Source organism: Ochotona princeps, chromosome 5, assembly GCF_030435755.1.
Source record: "Ochotona princeps isolate mOchPri1 chromosome 5, mOchPri1.hap1, whole genome shotgun sequence".
NCBI classification, from domain to species: domain Eukaryota; kingdom Metazoa; phylum Chordata; class Mammalia; order Lagomorpha; family Ochotonidae; genus Ochotona; species Ochotona princeps.
The window spans coordinates 39,877,143-39,898,216 of NC_080836.1; the positions used below are offsets into that span (position 1 = coordinate 39,877,143).

The following is a 21,074-nucleotide window of genomic DNA, read 5'->3' on the forward strand; positions in this document are numbered from 1 at the left end:
ACAGTTGGTAAAGATGTGAAGCAATTGAAACTGCTTATAAATTTGCACAACCTTTAGGAAAATTATTTCTGTGTCTACAAATGTTAAATGCACCTGAATCTTCATAACCCAGTATTCTGTTTTAACTATTCAACAGAAATTGGTAGACCTGTTTATAAATTTTCACAGCATCATCATCATTTTATCATGATAGCAAGTCTGAGATTAATCAAGTAGTCATCAACAGAAAACCATATACATGTATTGTGGTATATGTTTATAATCAAATACTATATAAAAACCAAATGATAAATAACATGTAACAAGGATGAAACAGGTACAATGAATGCAAGATATACAAAGGAGCACATACTTACAATTTCCTCTGTTTGAAGTTCTGAATAGAAAAAGTTCATCTAAAGTGATGAATTCGGAAGAGTTATTATAGGTTGGGGGTAGTGTTTACTGAGAAGATCCATAAGGAAGCTTCCTGCATTGCAGGCAATGTTCTATATCTTATTCTCGGTGGGTTCACTTGAAGGTAATCACTAAAGCTCCATCCCAATAGCATACTGTACTATTAACTGCATGTAGGTTTAACTCAATGCAATACAATACACAGAAAATTCAGTGGCATAGCTCAAGAGCTAATGATAATGCGTGCAAACTGAGTAAGCACAGAGCAGGAATACAGTATGAGGACATGTCATAGCCCCTGACCCTGAGTTTCTGATCAACTTGAAGATGGATTGAAACATGAATTGACTCTAAGTAGATCAACATTGATGTAGCTTCTATTCCCATTAGGTTCCATGCTTATGCAATGGAAACAATTAAAGGAAAAAAAAAAAAAAGAAATGCAGAGAGGGCATTTTTCCCACTAATGTTTTCAAACAGACATTGTGTTTTTAAATCCTAATTATTGATACGGCATTTTGCTTGCCAGGATACTTTTTCTACATAAAAAAACCCCACCAAAACATCCTATTCTACCATCAAGCTTACACTACATTATTTATCAATAAATCAAGAAATGTTTTCCACAAATATATACGTATACACAAACACAGAGAGACACACACACACATATTATATCAATACAATTTGTTTTCAATGGCTTCTGCCAACACAGCTAGGGAGACCATATCTGCATCAAGCCTCTAACACTTAGATACCTGTGACAGGTCTGAGGGATTCAGTTGCTCGCAACGTAGCAGCTATTCTAAGTTGCAGACCTCCTCTCTATTCCCTATGGGGAATTCCCTATGATTTTCCAAATCATCCTCTCATCACCTTTATTGAGTCTAAGGAAGAAGAAAAATTCATTTACTTAACTACATTTTGCTGAGGGCTCACTTGCACATAGTCTAGCAACATGCCCCAATACATCTCCTTACAAAACTTTTTTCTACTTGCTAGTCTTTACCTCTTATAGCTCATTGATGTGTGAGATCTAAGAAGCTTTGTACCAATGTCAGATATTTGACCATTGGTTCTAGATTTGAGGCTAGCGCCTTTCTCTGGTGCTCAGCATGTATAGATGATGTCAGATGTCTTTATTAAAACTTCAGTATTAACATCCTGTCATAATAATATTAGGTTAAGGCCAATGAAATAAATTGTTGACTATTTTTGATTGAAAAGAAAGACAATTTAAAATTGTCTAAACTATTTTATTCAAGATAACCTTTGTAGGGAAACTGAATTTTAGGTTATACATAAACAAGGAAGAAATTCATTTTTCAATGAATACCCAGATAAACATTAAAATATCTTCTGTGAAGCATCTTACCTTGGCTTTCAGATCAGCACACAACTCCTGTTGCTTTTTCCTGTCTTTCACCAAGCTGCTTTCCATTTCATAAGCTACACAGGCTTCAGCAAGGGTCAGCAGAGCCTTCTGTATAAAGTCTTCCCTATGCTTATGCCAATTTGACATCAGGATCCTTCGCTGCTCCTGAGCAAAGTGATATCGGTCACAATATTTCTCATGTTCAACCTGAAAATGATAGACACTATCAAAATGAGCGTTTGTTTTGCACCATAGTTATAAAAATGAGTGCAATGAATTCTAACCAAAGATTTTTTTAAAACTTGGGACAGATATCTTGATAGTAAACAGAGGAATCAGAAACCAAGCACTAGCTCCAGAGTGCTGAATCCCTGGATAACTAGTGACTGCAGACAAGATTCGAAATTCACATTTCCAAATCCTTAGTTTCCCAATATCGGATGGAGTCAGAGCACGTGGCTTTTAAAATAACCTTTTCTTATAAATATCAATGGTGCCTTAAGCATGAAGCAATTTTCCACTCATACAACCTTTAAAATAACCTGGTTTTGTTTAGTTCTAATTTAATTTAATTTAGTTTTAATATTTTAACAGTTGCATTCAACGTCTGTTTGACAACGTGCTAAGTTATATAAAAGATTATTACAATAATTCTGAGCAATCAGCTTTACACTTCACTGCTGAAATACTGACATTAGGATATCTAAATACAAAATCATGGCAGCAGAGATGCTTAGCTCCTGGCATCCTAGGAACAGGATTTTCTCACATACACAGCAGAAGCTCAAGGAGATCTCCAACACGGAAGATATCAGAAGCTTTGAGAGAAGACCAGGAGTGAAGAGAGCTTGAAATACTTGTTGGCTTGTCTGGCTCAGAGCCATTTACCTATTCAGTCTTCTGTTGGCTAGTGTAGACCACAACTCTGAATTTGATACATTATCTAATTCCTACACAGCATGAAAAAAGAAGCAAAAAGCAAGATAAGGTAAATACTACCCCAAATATATAAGAAATGGTTAATATACAATGAAGCCGACTATGGCCTCAACCCAGGTATAAACTGCTAACATCTATGCCATGATCGGCTTAGCTTTGTACTATAAAACCAAAAGTATGTTTAGCATCTGTCAGACATTCTGAAAAGCAGCCTACTTCCCTGAAGCCCTATTCACAACAGCCAAGACATGGCATTAACCCAAAAGTCCACCGATAACTGATTAGGCAAAGAAAGTGTGGTACATATGGCTGATAGAATGTCATTTTAAAAAAGTAAATCCTGACATTTGCAGCTAAATGGATAAAACTGGAGATCATTAAGTGAAATAAGCCAGATATGGAAAGGCAAACATCACATGTTCTCTCTCACGTGAAGGCTTTTTTGAAAACAAAGTTAATCCAACTGCAGAATAGTGGTTACTACTGGCTAGGAATAGTGGGTAAAGAACAGATAGATTATTGGCCCAGGATAATGTACCCAGCAAAACTTTCCTTTGTCTTTGAAAATGAAATAAAATTCTTCCACAGTCAAGAAAAGTTAAGAATATGCCTCTTCCAAACCTGCCCTACAAAGGACACTTAAAGATGTTCTCGACAGAGAGAAGGAATAGCACCCACCAAAACCAAAGGCAAATGCGAAGAACATCCCATAAAATAACAACAGAAAACCAAATCAATGGAGAGTCTCTTTGCTAAAATGACAGAACCAAATTACCACCCATTCATATTAACCCTGAATATAAATGGGTTAAATTCATCAATCAAACATTAGATTAGTAGACTGGATTGAAAAACAAAACCCGGGCCCGGTAGCGTGGGCTAGCGGCTAAAGTCCTCGCCTTGAATGCCCCGGGATCCCATAAGGACACCGGTTCTAATCCCGGCAGCTCCACTTCCCATCCAGCTCCCTGCTTGTGGCCTGGGAAAGCAGTTGAGGACGGCCCAATGCATTGGGACACTGCACCCGTGTGGGAGATCCGGAAGAGGTTCCAGGTTCCTGGCTATGGATCAGCGCAGCATTGGCCCGTTGCGGCTCACTTGGGGAGTGAATCATCGGACGGAAGATCTTCCTCTCTGTCTCTCCTCCTCTGTGTATATCTGGCTGTAATAAAATGAATAAATCTTAAAAAAAAAAAACAACATACCAAAACTAAGAGATACAGAAAAAGGAGAAAAGATGGAAAATCATAGCAGTAACTATATAAAAATAGATATCAAATAGACAACCTAACAATGCATCTCCAAAATCTTAAAATCTCAGAGCAAACAAAAACCCATCTTGAAGATGAAAGAAATAATAAATAACAATGCATAAGCAAATGAAACAGGAACTAAAAATTTCAAAAGATCAATGGAAAGTTGATTTTGAAGAACAAAATCAATGAATATTTAGCGAGACCAGGAAAAAATAGACTCAAAATGAGATCAACATGCAGGTATTACAATTTATACCGCAGGAATAGGAAGGACTATTATGAAGTGTCAATAAACTGGAATACCTAGAAGAAATGTAATCATTTCTGGATACAAATAACTTACTGAAACATAAAAATGCTGTTCTCAGAGTAAGGCAAGAGGAAGCTATGATAGCGCGTGGTTCACTGATGCTTTGTCTTATGGCAGACTCTGAAACCTCCAATGACTGTGAGGACAGCCCAGGTGCGTGGTGAGGACAGGGAGTCCACATTTCCTCTTTTCCATGATCCTTCCCTCCTACCCCAGTGAAGCTGCCAGACTCAGTGTGCTGAACTGGAAATCTCACCTCTATCTGGTGGCTCACTCTGGAAATGGGGTAGCTTTGTAGGGCAGAAAACATCCCCTCTGTGCTCCAAGATTATGGAATTCTTTTACTCTGTAACCGTAATGAATAAGTAACAACCAAACCAAACAAGAACACAACAGAAAAGAAAACTGTAGACTAATAACTCTTATTAACATAAACCTAAAAATACCCAACAAAATGCAAGTCCATTGAATACAACAGTATCAAAACCACAATTCACATTACCAGATAAGATTTTTATCACAGGGACTCAGAATATGCAAATTAATAAATCTTGTACATCACATCAACAGAATGAGGGATAAAAGTCATGATCACTCCAGTAAAGGTAGAAAAACATTCAGCAAAATTCAATACCCATTCACAATAAAGACCTTACACAAATTTTATATAGAAAGAATATGTCTCCATAATAAAAGCCATGTATGTCAAACCCACAACCAATATCATATTGAATCGGGAAAATGTAAAATCATTTCCTCTGAAATGGAAACATACAGGAAGGCTCACTCTTGATGCTCCTATTTTATATATCAGTGAAAGTCTGAGCCAGAGCCTGAGCCATTAGCAGAAGAGAAATAGTTAAAAAGGAAACAAACAGCAAAAGAAGTCAAAATATCCCTTTTTGCAGATGACTTGATTCCACAGACAAAGATTTAAATACTCCATCAAGAAACTCTTAAAACTGTTCTATTGGGTAAAGTTGCAGAACACAAAATCAACACTTGGTAGTATTTTTATAAATTAATAACAGATTCACTGAGAAAAAAAATCTATGAAAGCAATCCAAAGTAATTACAAGAAAAAAATCTTAGTATGAGCTTAATGAAGAATGTAAAAGATTGTGGCAATGAAAATTTTTAAAACACAATTAAAATGGAGACACAGAAATACCTCCCACATCCATGGGTTGAAGGAAAGTCATTAAACTATCCATACAGGTGCCAGTGTGGTAGAAGAGCAATCCCCACCTGCTGTGCCAACATCACATCTGGACACTAGTTTGAGTCCCAGCTGCTTTGCTTCCCATTTAGCTCCTACCTATTGACCTGAGAAAGCAGTAGAGGGATGGCCCAAAGCCTTGGAATCCTGTACCCAAGTGGGAGACCCAGAGGAAGCGCCTGGCTCCCAGCTTTCCCAGCTTCAGACTGACTGCAGCCACTTGGGGAATGAATTAGTGAAGGGAGGATCTCTCTCTCTCTCTCTCTGATTTCAAAGTAAAATAAATTTTAGATAAATCCATACTACCCAAAACTATATACAGACCAACACAAATATTAATGACATTCTCCTGAGAATTAGGGAAAAAAGAAAGAAGCACAAATGATCAAAAAGAGTCAAAGCAATCTTGAACAAGCCAGTCTCATTGGTCACTCAGTACCATATCAATTAACTTCATGATGTTGTAAATTTCCATGTTTCTTCCTCTTGTTGAATTTGTGTTGCGGCTTTTCATTGGAGGGGATGATATTTTGCCAGCTCTCCTTTCAGATCAAGGATGGTCTCCCAATGAAACTGTTGAATTTATCTGGACAATAAGATGCTGGACTCTGCAATGTCCATGCCCGCAATGATGAAATTATGACTGGTCATGAGCTGTACTACTGCAATAACATGGAAGAAATCAATATGGGGGGAGGGCTTGAGAAGGGGTTGGGGGAATCCCAGAGCCTATGGAACTGTGTCATAAAATGAAATAAAGTAAAATTATCATATGTTTTCTCTGATATAAGACAACCAATCCACAAAGCATAATATATAAGTATATTAACATAGATATAAAAATTCCCAACACAATGCAAGCACATTAAATATAACTCTGTATCAATGACACAATTCACAGTTACCTGATAGGATTTATCCCAGGAAATCATGTAAATGCATATAATATTTATAGATATATAAATAAATACATATCCATTGATGAGCTGTACAAGGAAGATTAGCACATGTAGCATACAGCATGTGTCTCTACTTCCAAATAAAAGTAGGACTCTGAATAAAATTTTTAAATATGTCTCTAAAGTGTTACTAGTTTTTTCTACCTTTGACTGTTTAAATTTGTAACTTATTTTAAGGGATTATACACTATTGTGATAATATGGAGAAAAATGGCAAAAATGGGGAAAATGGGACGGGAAGAGGAAAAGAGAAAGAGATGAATCCATACACTTGCAAAAATGTATTGTAGAAAGTAATTTTTAATTAAAAATAATAAAAATATTTTAAAATAAAAAGCTAAATCTGAAGATATCACAATACCATATTTCAAAATACAATATAGAGATTTCTAACTAAAATAACATGGCATTGGCATAAATCAGACATACTAACCAATGGAACAGAATAGAGATCCTAGAAATTAATCCATTTGCCTAAGCCTCCCTTCACAAAGGTTTGAAGAACATATACTGGAGAAAGGCAGTCTCAAAAAGTGGCTCTGGGACAACTGAATATCCATAGGCAAAGAACTGAAACTACCCCATCTCTCACTGTATACAAAAAAAAACCTCAAAGATCTAAATGTAAGGCCTGAAACTATGAAACTACTAGAAGAAAATTACATACCCAATGGTTTTTTTGGAAGTCAGTAGTAGCACTGCCAACAAAAGCAAAACTAGAAAGAGGATTATATCAAACTAAGAAGCTTTGCCATAACAAAAACAATCAACAGAGTGAAGGGCCAAACAAGAGAATAAAAGAAAAAATTTGCAAACTATGAGTCTGAAACAGCAAAATCATAATCCAAATTAAGAAATGGATGAAAGGCTTGACAGGCACAAATGACAACATGAAGTACAAATGGCCAACAAATACCTGAATGTTCAATAACCCCTGTAATTAAGGAATTTTAAATCAAAAGCACAATGAAATACCACCTTACTTTATTGGAATAATTCAACAAAAAAGAAAAAGAATTGAGACTGGTGCAGTGGTACAGTAGGCTCAGCTTTGACCTGCAGTGCCAGCATCCCATATGAGTACTGGTACTAGTCCTGGCTGCTCCACTTCCAATCCAGCCAACTCTCTGCTTATGGCATGGGAAAGCAGCAGAGGATTGCCCAAGTCCTTGGGTCTGTATCCACATAGGAGACCCAAAAGAAGCTGCGGCTCCAAGCATCAGATCATCTCTACTCTGGCCACACCAGCCATTGACGTGTGAATTAATGTATGCAAGATCTCTCTCTCTTTGTCTCACACTCTCTCTGTCTCTCTCTCTTTCTGTGTGTGTCCTTCTCTCTGTAACTCTTTGAAATAAAAATACAATGAATCCTTTTTTTAAAAAAGACAAAAATAACAAATACAAATGAGGATATGGAGAAAAAGAACACTTACACACTCTTGGTAGAAATGCAAATTAATACAACCTTTATGGAGAAATAGCATGGAAGTTTCTCAAAACACTGTATGATGTAGCTACTGTTTTTCTGGATATATATCAAAGGAAACAACATGCACATACAGAGTAGATACCTAGATTCCTATGTTCATTGCAACATTATTCATGACAACAAGATGCAGATTCAACCTAGGTGTACCTAGATTGTTTTGGTAACGAGTGCAAAAACACACACAGAAGCAACAAGTTTCAGCATTCCATAGCACAGCGGTGCAGCCACAGTTCACAATAAGCCTTTATATATTATAAAAGGACTGGAAGAGGGACTTCATCATCTCCAAACCCAAGTAAACAAAAGGGAAAGGCCAGCTGCCAAAATTGATCATTTTATGCTATATGTATGTATTGAAATTTTGCAATGTACTCCATAAAAATGTGTAAGTCTTACATCTTAATCTAAAAAAATTAGAATAAAATAATTTAAGAAACATTAATTTTTTTTTCAAAGTTGAAACTGAGGTCAGTGATTCAAAACATTAGTCAAAGCTGTACAATTTATTGCTATAATTTTCTATATTCAAGCTAATGGATTTATTAAAATGACATGTTTCTTTTTAGAAGGAAAGGACATATATACTGGCAGAGTAACATACCAACCAACTCAATGTAAAAAATAAGTCTGAACACAAAGATTAGTTACTCCTCACTGGGGTATTGAACATTTCTCTGCACATCCCTCCTAAGACTGTTCTGCACCTCAACTGTTGACATACACCTTGTTAGAGTTATAAGCCTGCAAATCTATATAGTTAAAAATGACAGCTGGTTACAGAAGCAATAGAAGTTGCAAATAAAGATTTAATTTAAGAATTTTAAAAGTCACAGTGAATTGTTAATAATGCATATCCACTTCAAAATAAAGGCCATCATAAAACCAAATAGAAATCAAGAGAGAATATGGTCCCACTAACTGAGTGACCTTCCTTTCATTATCTTCATTCAGAAACCAAGATAACAGAAACAGAATAACTGTGCATGGGTTCTCCATAGGACTGACACTACACACGAGTATTGATGTTACTGTTTAATTTAAAATAATCATAAAATAGAAGCAGATGTGATAATATTTTATTACACAGTTCATTTGAAAGTTGAGAATATATATCCTAGTTTAAATATGTGATTTTTGTAGAATTAATTGATGATGCTACAACCTTCATTTTCTTGCCTTTCTCTATGCCAACTTAAGTCATAACAATAAACTTTCTAGTTCCTTCTACAGAAAATTTAAGTCATGTCCCTGAGTTGTTAAACGTGGACATTTGTGTTCCCGATGAATCCAGGGAGTATAGGCAGACAAGTGGTGGTGGAGAGTATAGGTAAGTGTCTGACCTCAAGGCCAGTGTCAGCTTCCCCTCTACTAGAGGGAATGACATCTGGAAGGTTCTGTGGATGGCAGGACCTGTGAGGGTAGGCAGGTGACTATGCAAACACCTGGGTTTCAAACACTAGCCAGACCAGCCTTGAACTTGGCAGCTCAGTAAACATTACATATATATATATACATATATATATATGCCATTTTAAATATATACATATATATATATACATATATATATATGCCATTTTAAATTCGTGTGTGTGTGTGTGTGTGTGAGGGGATGTGTATTCACTGAACAGCTGATTGCTAAAACAATGTAACTTCCTATTAGATAGTGAAGGTTCAGCACTCACCAAATGACGCCTAGATTTGTGAGGAAAGTATCTTTGTAACATGTCCAGGTATAGAGTCCTTCTGCCATAGAGATCTCCAGGATACAGATCCAAAACAGCCTGATAAATCCAATTTTCTTCTTCACTGAGTTGGAAGTTTCTGTAAACAACAAAAATATCACAACATGGGTTATACCACTGCTTGGGATGCCCACATTCTGCAGATTTACCTGTAAAAGCAGCAGATGGGGCACAATTATCTGAGTTCATGTCTCTCACAAGGGAAACTCAGATGAGGTTCCTAGATCCTGGTTTCATCCTGGATCACAACCAGCTTTGGAGGCCATCTGGGGAATGAGTCAGCAAAAGGAAAATTTCTGTTTCTCTCTCTCTGCTTTTCAAACAAATAAGCAAATCGTTTTAAAAATAGTTTAGCAAAATCCTACACAGAGTGAAAAGGTTGGAATATCAGCTTGAACACAAAACTGAATTAGTATCTCTTTAAATTCTGAGTTTATTTGCATATCATATTTCTGCTTAATAAATCTGAATAATCAAACATAAATGCAATCAGAGGAATATCATCAGAAAATACTTCTTTGACCTAAGATGGAAATTTGCCGTTGTTTATTTCTACTCTTAGTTTTACACTTCAAAGTCAGTTGTACAATTCGAAGAACTCTTATTTGCCTCTATTCCTCGGGAAACTATCTGACACATTATTTATTTATTTTTATGATACAGTTTCATAAGCTCTGGGATTTCCCTTCCTTCCTTCCCAAGTCTCCTCATTTCCACCAATTCCCCTCATGTTATAACAGTACTATAGTCTTTCATAAACAATCCTAAGTCCATCACTCTACTCTAAGTTTATCCTGACGTTGTAGGTATGGACAATGGTAGAGACTCCATCATCCTATCAACTATTTGACAATTTAAAACAGAACAAAACACCCTTTAATTCATTGAACTAGTATAAATTCCACTGTCCTCATACAAGGTTACCTAGTCTCTCTGAAACTCTTCTTGATTCTGGTAGGTAGTAACAAAGAATAAAAGTTGTTTTTCAAAGAAAACTCTCCAACTGCTCCACAATGGGAAGAAAAAGAAGGTTGGAGGCATTCCACTAGGAAGCAATCCTTTGGCACAACATAATAATTCATTGGAAGAAAGAAGTTAAGTGGCCTTCACTCACTAAACACAACAAGCACTTTGATCCTGTCTGAATCAATTATGCATATATCACATCTCAAACTGAGATTTAAAACAGAAGAAAGACTTGCCTGAGCATATCTGGCATTTAAGATACTTTTACTTCTTAATGGACAGTATTTCAGGTCCTCACTCAAAGAACTAATTTTCATTCACTGGTGACAAGAATGCATTTAATAGCTGGGTTGGACATATAGAATACTACAGAAAAACAAAAATTCCAAGTCCTCAGTATTGTTTTGAAACTGTTTTTATAATCAAAGGAAACTGAATACAGTTTGATTTTCCACCTTTGATTTCAAGTGTTGATGGATGTATTCTGGGGATGGGGTAATGATGGAATCTAGATTCAACAAGCTGCTGTTCTTTCAAATTATCACTCATGTACATAATGGATGCTGTTGATGCTTTGACTAAATAGCCTTTAGTAGTTGGAATTCCCATCAATGAGATGCTCTGTGTCTTATCTGATAGATACCCCCTCCCTTCTCCAGAGAACAACCAATAACCAGCTAACAAGGATTGCACCAGGCCATCCCACTTGACTCCAAAAGAGGCAATCTGTGTCTCTGTGTTGAAACTTTGTAGCACTCTCCACTTTATAGCGCTCCCACTTTCCACTGTCCGATCCTTTGCTTTTACTGCAGCCCTGAACAGTCATTTGCTTTTAGCATTACTATTTCAGCTTTCTAAGGAAACCAACCTAAGAAAATCTACAAGTAATCTTACCAACACTTCTCAAAAACAGTGTAAACCTTTTGATAAATGGAGAAGCATTTCTAAACTAATTGCTCTGATGAGCTCTCCCATTGAATGTTGGTGCCAAATTGTGACAGTCCACAAAGAGAAAGTGAGAACAGAAAACATTTACAGAAATGCTTTTCAAATAAAAGCCACATTAAGCAATGTACGCTGCTATAAATAAATACAACAGCAGGAGAATTTGAGGCACTCAGTACATTTTTATACATTGCATGAATGGATTAATTAGGTACCATTTTAGTGACAACGTTAAATTCACTGAAACATATGAAGCAATTATAAAACATTAAAGCCAAATATTTCAAGCCAAGTACACCATGCATAGTCATCACATCCATTTTGACCTTCTTGCTGATTTCAGAAGCCTCATAGCCCAACAGCTTTTTCTAGTTTCCACAATTACATAAATTGGAAGCCATTTTTTCTAGTAATGCAGAATAAAAATGAAAAACATGCTTAAGGAAAATAACATAAATACTTCCACCATTGTATGATTTTTAGAGAATTTCTTGTGGTTCCAGGGGCTGCAGGCTTAAATCATAAGGCAAATATTCACATAAGCAATAATAATGGCCAAGTCATAGATTTCCATTAGAATGCTGCTTACGAAGGAAGGCAGAAAACTGGCACATGCCTCTTGTACACACAGGGACCTGTGCACAGCAAAAATCTAAGAGGTATTTTTAAACATAATAGTCTCTTCACTATAACAAAGTAGCCATTTTCTGGAAACATGACCCTTAACCTCTAAGATAAAAATAAAATCCAGTACATTCTGCATTTCTAAATCTAAACCTAGTCATTTATCTTTTCTAATCTAACCCTCATTTTTTTCTTTGTATAGAAAAAAAATCCATGTAAAATGGCTGAGACTAAAGTTAGCTTTTACCTTTCAAAGTTCTTGTTCAATGGCTTTGCTGGTGATTATAATGACAGAATCAGCTAAATTGCAAAGAGTGAACAGTATTCTGATCTCTTATCTTCTTTGTGAGTTTCAAAAAATAACTACAATTTCAATGAAAATCTTAGAGAAAACGATTATCCTGAACATTTACAATTAAGAACATTTCTTGATGTTTTAAAAAGATCGCCACTTTCTGAAAATACTATTTGCTTTGTCCATCCGAATTCTCTCCATTTAAAGTTTTTGATAGCTTTGGTTGCTAATATCACACATCACAATCCTTACAATTTACAGGTTTATTGAGCACTTCTAAATAAATGAATTATTTACCATAATAATTTGCCTGAAGAAAAATGAATTATTTACCATATAATCCCACTTCCTGCCTCATACACTGATATCCACAGATGCCATTTCATTGTGATTTCCCAGGAAATGACAAGATAAATTTTCTTAAATTGACTCACAACTTAGCTACTGGTCCTCATCATAATCCAATTTAATTGGGAGGATGACATCATCCTTGGATCGGTGAAATTGGCAGCATTTCAGAACTATCCAAACCACTTGAACAGATCCCTCAGAATACGTACACATTGAGACTGTAGGTTGATATGAGGTGACAGTTCCTCATCCCTCGGTACTGGAACATATGGAAAATCATGAGTGGTTTCCCCCTTTGTCTCTCCCCTTCCCCCAGGAACAACAAGAAGAAATAGCAGATTTGGAAGCCATGAGTTCACCCAATTTTCCCTAAACCTGGATCCTTTTCACTCTGATCAATCATGTAATCATTATTTAAAAATAAAATTTAGAAAAACGAAAGAAAGCTATTGCAGTAACACAGGTGAGGCACAATGAGAAACCAGCCAGACTTATGAATTGAATGGCAAGCAAAGAAGTCAGGGCTTCACCCCAGCAACATTTACTTTAGGGGAAAAAGTAGCAAATTCAGTTTTAATTCCATTGGATTGGGCTGAGTCACAGCTTTATTTGAATGTTCATATATTTATTTTTCTGTGTCTGAGAATTTGTGGCATCCCCATAAAAGAAAATGAACCAGAACAGATTTGTATAAAACAATACATGCTCCATGCAATATAGACACTAATTATATGTCATAAGAAGACATAAGAGATAAAGCAATACGTGTGGTTATTTTTGGTGCCATAAGATAACCTATGGTATATACGTGAATTTCAAGAGAAAATCCTACTCCTTTCTGGAAAACTCCAATATGCTAAGAAATGACATTTATTAAAAGGATAATTTTATAATTCACCAGCAGATTAATGTGGATAAACAATAGCACCATCCCAATCCCTTTGTCAGACACCATTAGATCTGATCCTCTGTAAAATATAACTCTACTCTACTGGTCTATACGGTTTTTCCAAATCAGATGCATCCTAACACCCAGGGGCAATTCAGCTCCTGAAATTGCCTCTACAAACATCCCAATGTCTAAATACAAATCTTTCTTAAAAAAGCTTTAACTATTTTCATTTTACTTGAAAGAGTAGGAGAAAGACAGACCTAAGTATGCGCAGAGAGAGAACAGAGACATCTTTGCTCTGCTGGCTTAGCCTGCAGATGTCTGCAACATCCATTACTAGGCCTGGTTGAAACCAGGATCCAGGAACTCCATCCAAGTCTGCTGTCCAGGTGACAGGGACTCAGCTACTTGAGCCATCATTTGCTGCTTCCTGAGATGTACATTAGCAGAAAGCCTCATTTGCAGAGTAGCCGGGACTCGAACCAGGCAGAATGACAAGGGATAAAGGCATTCCACGTGTGGCCTTAAATTGTTGCAGCAAGTGGCCAGGCTTAAACACAAATCTTTGATTTTCCATCTGAAATCTATGCAGCTCTCTGTTTCCAGAAACATTTCTGACTGACAGAATCTGTTCCTCTGTAACTTCTCTTCCTAGGTGATCCATTCCTAATTAGTGGTTCATACCTCAAGCTAGCTAGGTTCCACTCAGTCTGGCTATGCAGGTGGAAGCTGACACACAGAACAAAATAGACCACCAAGAACCTGTTCAAAACTTATTGAATTAAGTAATAATAATAATAATAATAATAATAGTCACCCACAGAGTAAAGCCAGAACTTCGATTAGTTAAGGCTTCATTCTTCTGATTAGTGACAGCAAAGCGAAAACAAATGAGTTCTAAAGAAATGACTCTAGAATTTCTTTTTTAAGATTTATTTATTTGAAAAGCAGAGTTAGAGAGAAAGAAAACATCCATCTGCTGATGCACTTTCCAGATATCCTCAGTGGCCAGGACCAGAAACTTCATCCAGATCTCACACATGGAGGTAGGGATCCAAGTGCTGGTGACAAACTCTGCTGCTTTTCCCAAGCCATGACCAGGGAACTGGATCAGAAGTTGAGTAGCCAGCATGATGGGATAGCCACATGGGATGCTGGTGTTCTAAGCAGCAGCTTTACCTGCTGTGCCACATTGCTGTTCCTGCCAGACATTGTTACAGAATGGATTAAGCATAGGAATCTGATCAGAAGAGAGGCTGAGTGATTTATTTGGAAGCTGTGCTTTCCAAATAGCAAGCTGACTGTACTCACATTTTTTTTTCTTTTTTGGTTTACATAGAAAACCTACTGTTTTACTTAGAAAGCATATTTTTAAAAGTAGAAGAGTAGAAATGAAGGCCATCCACTTAAACAGCTCTCCTCCAACACTATTTAAAGAGGAACTATAATTTGTAGTGAAAGTTTTTGAAAAATATAATCAAATCAAGATAAAACAGCCCATTTGAGATGTAATGGCTCAGCCACCCATATGATAGGTTTTTCAATAATTGTATGCAGCCTAGAAAATACCACAGCATCCTGATTTTATTCAGGATGTACCTTACTCCACTCACCTTCTTTCCCACTTTAGGGCAATTGAACCCCATCTCCAACCCTGGGAGTAAATTTGATCAACCTGAAACTATTCACACACATGCATTTGTATGTTTTTGACTTCTCTAGACAGCGTTTGGCAAAGAACATGGACAAAAAAACCCCACAATTCTAGCCGAGGGAATGTGAAAGAAATCTGAAGCAAAGGTTTCACAGCTCCTGGGAGTCACAAAGAAGGAAAGGTCTGTTTCGGACCTTGGATGTTGTCCTGTAACTGCAGAATGGAGATTAGCACCCTGGGAAGTGAAGATACATTGCAGTACAAGTCTCTACTCCCAAATACAAGGAGGACTCCCAAGGAGACAGTTCAATACAACTTGACATTATGACACTAGATTTTTCTACCTTTGCCTATGCCTGCAGTGCCATCGTACACTTACACTGAAGAATGTTAAACTTGTAACTGTTATTAAAGCACAATATGGCTGTGGTAATATGGAGGAAAAAGGCAGGAGGGGAAAGCAAGGAGGGAAGAAGGGGAGAGAGAGGGAGGAATTCCTGTACCTACAAAACTGTGTCACAGGAAATAGAATGGAAAGGAAAGTGAAGGAAAAGAAAATGGAAAGGAAAAACCTGCTATTGTCACCTGGCAGGGAGCCTTCTAGCCTGCAGGTACACGAGACAAGAGATGGCAGAAAACCAAACCTCACCAGACAGACGTGGGACTTTCCAGCCTCTGACTTCTTAAGGAAGACAGTGCTCTGTTACTTCAATAATTTTTAAATGGGTTAAGTTTTAAAGTTAAAGGTAACCTAATTTCTGGCCAGATGAAGAAATAACAATTACTTTTTAAATGTGGCATCCTAATACAGATTTGGAAGAAAAGGATTATGAAGGCTGTGGAGATGAAGGACACACACACCCCTAGCATGCCACAGACCTAAATACTTTCCTAATGGCTGAAAGCAAATGTGCCACTTTGAAAATAAGACAAAACACACCTCAAGCTCAGATGAAAAGAACTGGTAACAAGCAGATCATTATTCGCTCAAATCTTTTAAAATCTTTATACTGATCCAAAAATGTGCCCCCAGGAGAACACTTTCCTTTTTACTACAATCAAAAATGTTCTTACTCCCCCACTCTCACCCCAAAGGTTGAACAGTTACTCTATATAGCTTTTATGAATGATTTTTTCAGATCCAAAAGCAAAAATAATAAAATTGATAAATTTCTACAGGATATGAGAAAATTTTAATTAACCATCACCAGAGTGCCTGAAATTTTAATTGCCACATAAAAACGCCATAACATCGGAACTACCAGTAATCATAAAGAAATTAGAAGAATGGATTAGAAGAATATTGGCCTTTTTCTCAGTGTTTTTTTTTTTTTTTTGGACATTAACAATGCTCAATTTTATGCTCATTTACAGGCACTGATATGGAAGACAAACATGAGCTTGTGAATGTAATAATTATGATTTCTTACATTACTAGTTTTTCATAGTGTCAGTTCTAATGATATGGTTTCCTCAAAGAGTTATAATTTACCTGTAGCTAGATTTCAAGATACAAGGTGCAGAGAAAGGTAGTTATGAGCAATTGATTTGGTATATAAAATAGATGTTATAATTCTTCTCATGTCAAAATTGAATGCTCTTATCCATAAAAATTTTAATCTTACGTTTGCATATTGCTACACATATTATTTTAATAACAGAGCCGGTTTGTATCATCCAGGTCAAAAAATAACAGATGTCAATTATCTTGGACAGGAATCTGTCAAGTTGCTATGTTTCCATTTTCTCTAACTGATTTACTCAAGATGAATCTGATTTCATACCCAGTGAAGAATGGAAACTTCTTGAAAATTACTTTCACCCCTCTGTCCTGTGATACATTTTTCAGTGTCTTGTGTATTGAAAAATGAAGCTCCTGCATCATTAAACTGTGTAATCTCTTGCAGAAGCAATTGCATCAAGAGGACAGTGATATTAACAGTAAGGACTGCTGACCTAGGTCTTTATAACCATGACCTGATTTACTTTTCACAAACACATAACATGCAAGTAAATACAATGAAGCAAAGGCAAACTCTAAGACAAATCTGGAGTACATCCTATAAAAACTGGACCCATTTTTCCTCTTGATAAAATAAATTATACCATGGCCAAGAGGATTCAAAATACATTTTACTCCCACAACAAACCCAACACTGGTTGAATTAGCACCAATTGTGGTTTTGAGTTCAGACAAGAGTAGCTGAAAATAATTACTGTGATTCTTCTTGATGCATTTAAGGGAAAGCTGCTAAAGATACATGAAAAATGTTAAATAATTGTGTACAGCTATTTAGACTGTTAGCAAATATAAACTCTAACGCCAGTTCTGAAAATCGTGTTGAAAGATGTCAAGAAAAAAGTGGAGCTGCAGTGATCCAGGATGTTCACTGACTTGATCACCTAAGCAAAGTGACCAAGTGCACACTAAAAGCGAAATGATCATGCTTCTGCTTATGAGGACTTCTCCCCTCCAGGAATCACTTTAGCACACAACCATCCCAGGCTAGAAATGTACAGCCTAAGACTGGACATGCCCAGTGGCTGAAACTCTAAGAACAATTTTTGAGACTACACTCAGAGAGTGACATGCACCTGGGAAAAAGACCGGAATGTTTCCTCTTGTGACCTCATTTGAACAAATGCCAGCTGTCTGCTGTTTCTTTCATTCTCTTTATTCTGCCTTATACGTAATCAAGTAACAATCACATATATGAGCATTTGCTTATTTACCTTGAAATACAGGAAAAGTCGGATTTTTGTCAAATTTATGCATGACTTTCCCTTTGAGTAAAACTTTCTTGAGGATAGTAAAAGAGCTTTGTTACCCAGAAAAAGAATGTGAAGTGAGAACTGGTGATATTCACAAAGGACAGCAATTTACAAAGACCTGGCAACCAAGTTCAAAAAGTGAACCAGATGGGACACAAGTCTACCTATAAAAACATACATTATTTTTAGATTTTGAAAATGCATTTTAGCAGCACTCTTAAAAGCAGCATCACTTAGACATTATTATGTCCTTTCACTCAGCAATTTCTAGAAATCTATTTCAATAGAATAATAATGGAATTACCCAAAATACAGTAGAAAAGTTGCCCATTCCAAGGTTTTCTGAAAAAATACTAAAATATAGAATTAATAATTGTCCAAAAATAGAAAATGGATTGCATTTATATAGCAGAATTATATATCATGGTAGTATGCCTCTAGTATATAGAAAGTTGTAAAAACATTTAATACATGACTAGAACATAGAAGAAACTAAACATTTATTAAATAATGCTGGATATGATTCAAAACAGGAAAACAGATATGTATCCAGTATTGTTTCATTTTTATGAACAGCATATGAACATCTGAAATGTATAAAATGTTGCAAAAAGATATCTCTGGGTGCTGGGAATTTAGATTCATTAAAAGTTTTCTTTTCTTGTTTGCCTCTACTTTAAAAACAAATTTTCTTAATATATGTAATTGTTTCTGTATTAAGAGAAAAATACATGAAAAGTCCTCAGAGAACTGAATAACCAGTTTGAAACTTATTAACAAGTAGAGTACACTGAAATAATTTAGTTGAAAACATATGAAACTACAGGCATTGTATATACAGAGGAGCCAAGTTGTTAAATCATTGTGGGTTTTAAATAAAATTTAGATTAAGATATCATAAAATAATAGACTATTAATTATGAACCAACATAATAAAATTTAATGTGCCTATCAAACAATAAAGTAGAAATTACTTGCTATTGCTTTACAGCTTTTTACACATATTGACTTCAGATATGACATAACCAAATGGAGCATCAGATAATTATGTCTCATCTATATGATTAATTCATCCAAATGTTAGAAAATTAAAAAGCCACAATCTCATCTGAGTCTAAAACAAGCAATTAAATTGTCTTCGTGCTATACACAGCCCAAGCAGAATCTAAATGTCTTTGAAAATACCCTGTATAAGGTCACTTTAAAAATGTTTTGGTAAAAGAGAATATACTGGGGCCAGCACTACGGCATAACAGGATGAGCTGCCATCTACACTACTGGCATTCCATACGGGTACCAGTTCAAGTTTCAGATGCTCCATTTTCCAATCCAGCTCCCTGCTAATGACCTGAGAAATTATTAGAATGAACCAAGTGTTTGGGCGTCTGCTTCCATGTGGGAGACCAAGGGTGGAGCTGCGTAATCTTGGCTTTGAACCACTGAGCCCTACCTGTGGCAGCCATTTGGGGAGTGAACCAGTGGATGGAAGATTCTCACTCTCTTTCTTTATCTCTGTATCTCTGTCTCTCTCTTTCAAACAAATAAAATTAAAATCTTAAGTTTTTTTTCAAATAAGAGTATTCTTTCAGAAAATGATCTAGCACTCAATGTGCTTTACCAACACCTTGGTGCAGGTGAATGTTCAAAACTGTATGGTATGTGTGGAAACCCTTCTACTTGGATGGGCAGAAAGGCATACTGTTGCTCAGTTATCTGCAAGACAGGGACTGTAGAACTGTCTCAGCTTCCTTAGAGCTGCAATATCCTTACTTCTAAAGTAAATCTTTATAAATTGGGCAAAGTGAGAATTAAATTCATCTGTACCTTCAGTCAGAGGTGTTCATCAAACATGAATGGTCTCCTTATTCTTAGAGGACTTATTTTGCTGTTTTTAAAAAATTGTTTTACTTTGTGTGTGTGTGAAAGGCTAAGAGAGAAACAATTAGAGACAGAGATATCTTCCATTCACTGGTTCACTGCCTAAATGTTCACAATGGCTAACTAAAAGCATGTCAGTTCAAAGGCAGTAGTAAGATATACCAAATCCTTTCTTCTAGCTATTTTGAAGTACGGAATACATTGGTATCAGTACAATCACCCTACAGCACAATGGAGCATAAGAACTTATCCCTACTAACACTGTACCCTTTCACCAATCTCTCTCCAGCCCCTGTAACTTTTATTCAACTCTCTACTGCTATGAGATTAGAATTTTTAGATTTCATATAAGGAGTATCATGTAATAATTGCCTTTCTATGTTTACTAATTTCATGTCACCTAATGTCTTCATACCATTTTTTTTGGCTGAATAGTATTCCATTGTGTGTATGTGTCACATTTTTTCAAACATTTGCTTTCACACAGATTTCACTTTCTTTGGGTATATGTCTAGTAGGGTAACTGCTAGAACATACAGAGTTTCTATCCTTAATTTTTTTTACAATTTTATTTTATTCATGTGAAAGTTCTATGCCTTCCCTGTACCAAGTTTTTACACAGAGTGTGTGGAGTGGGAGCAGGTAGGGGAAGTTGCTTGAGATAGAGAAATAATCTTCCTTCCACTTGTTCATTGCCCAGATGGTAGCAAGAGCTCAAACTGGACTCATCTGATGCTAGGAGCTTCAGAGTCTCCTACTTGGGGTCAGGAACCCCAGCATTGGGGCCAACTTGTACTGCTTTCCCAGCCCATTAACAGGGATACGAGTCCCTCTATCCTTAATTTGTCAAAAGCAACCCTACTGTTTTCTGTAATAGCGGTACTAATTTACCTTCTTACCAACAGTACATAAAAATTCCCTTTCCTCCACCCTGCCAATCTATCTTAAACACAGCAACTGCCAAAGCCACAAACTCACTTCCTCTCAGCACCTTCCCATGTTGTTGCTCA

The 21,074-nt window shown here is 36.3% G+C and overlaps 1 protein-coding gene across 4 annotated transcripts in view; it reads right to left on the reverse strand.

The window, feature by feature from the left end:
• CCDC148 (coiled-coil domain containing 148) overlaps positions 1 to 21,074 on the reverse strand; it is a 248,390-nt gene that overhangs the window by 139,389 nt on the left and 87,927 nt on the right. For all 4 annotated transcript variants that reach the window (XM_058664513.1, XM_058664512.1, XM_058664511.1 and 1 more), the window contains exons 9-10: positions 9,628 to 9,766; positions 1,772 to 1,978 (exon numbers count right to left, since the gene is read on the reverse strand). In XM_058664513.1, coding sequence (XP_058520496.1) covers positions 1,772 to 1,978; positions 9,628 to 9,766 — 346 coding nt within the window. The remainder of the gene's footprint in view (positions 1 to 1,771; positions 1,979 to 9,627; positions 9,767 to 21,074) is intronic.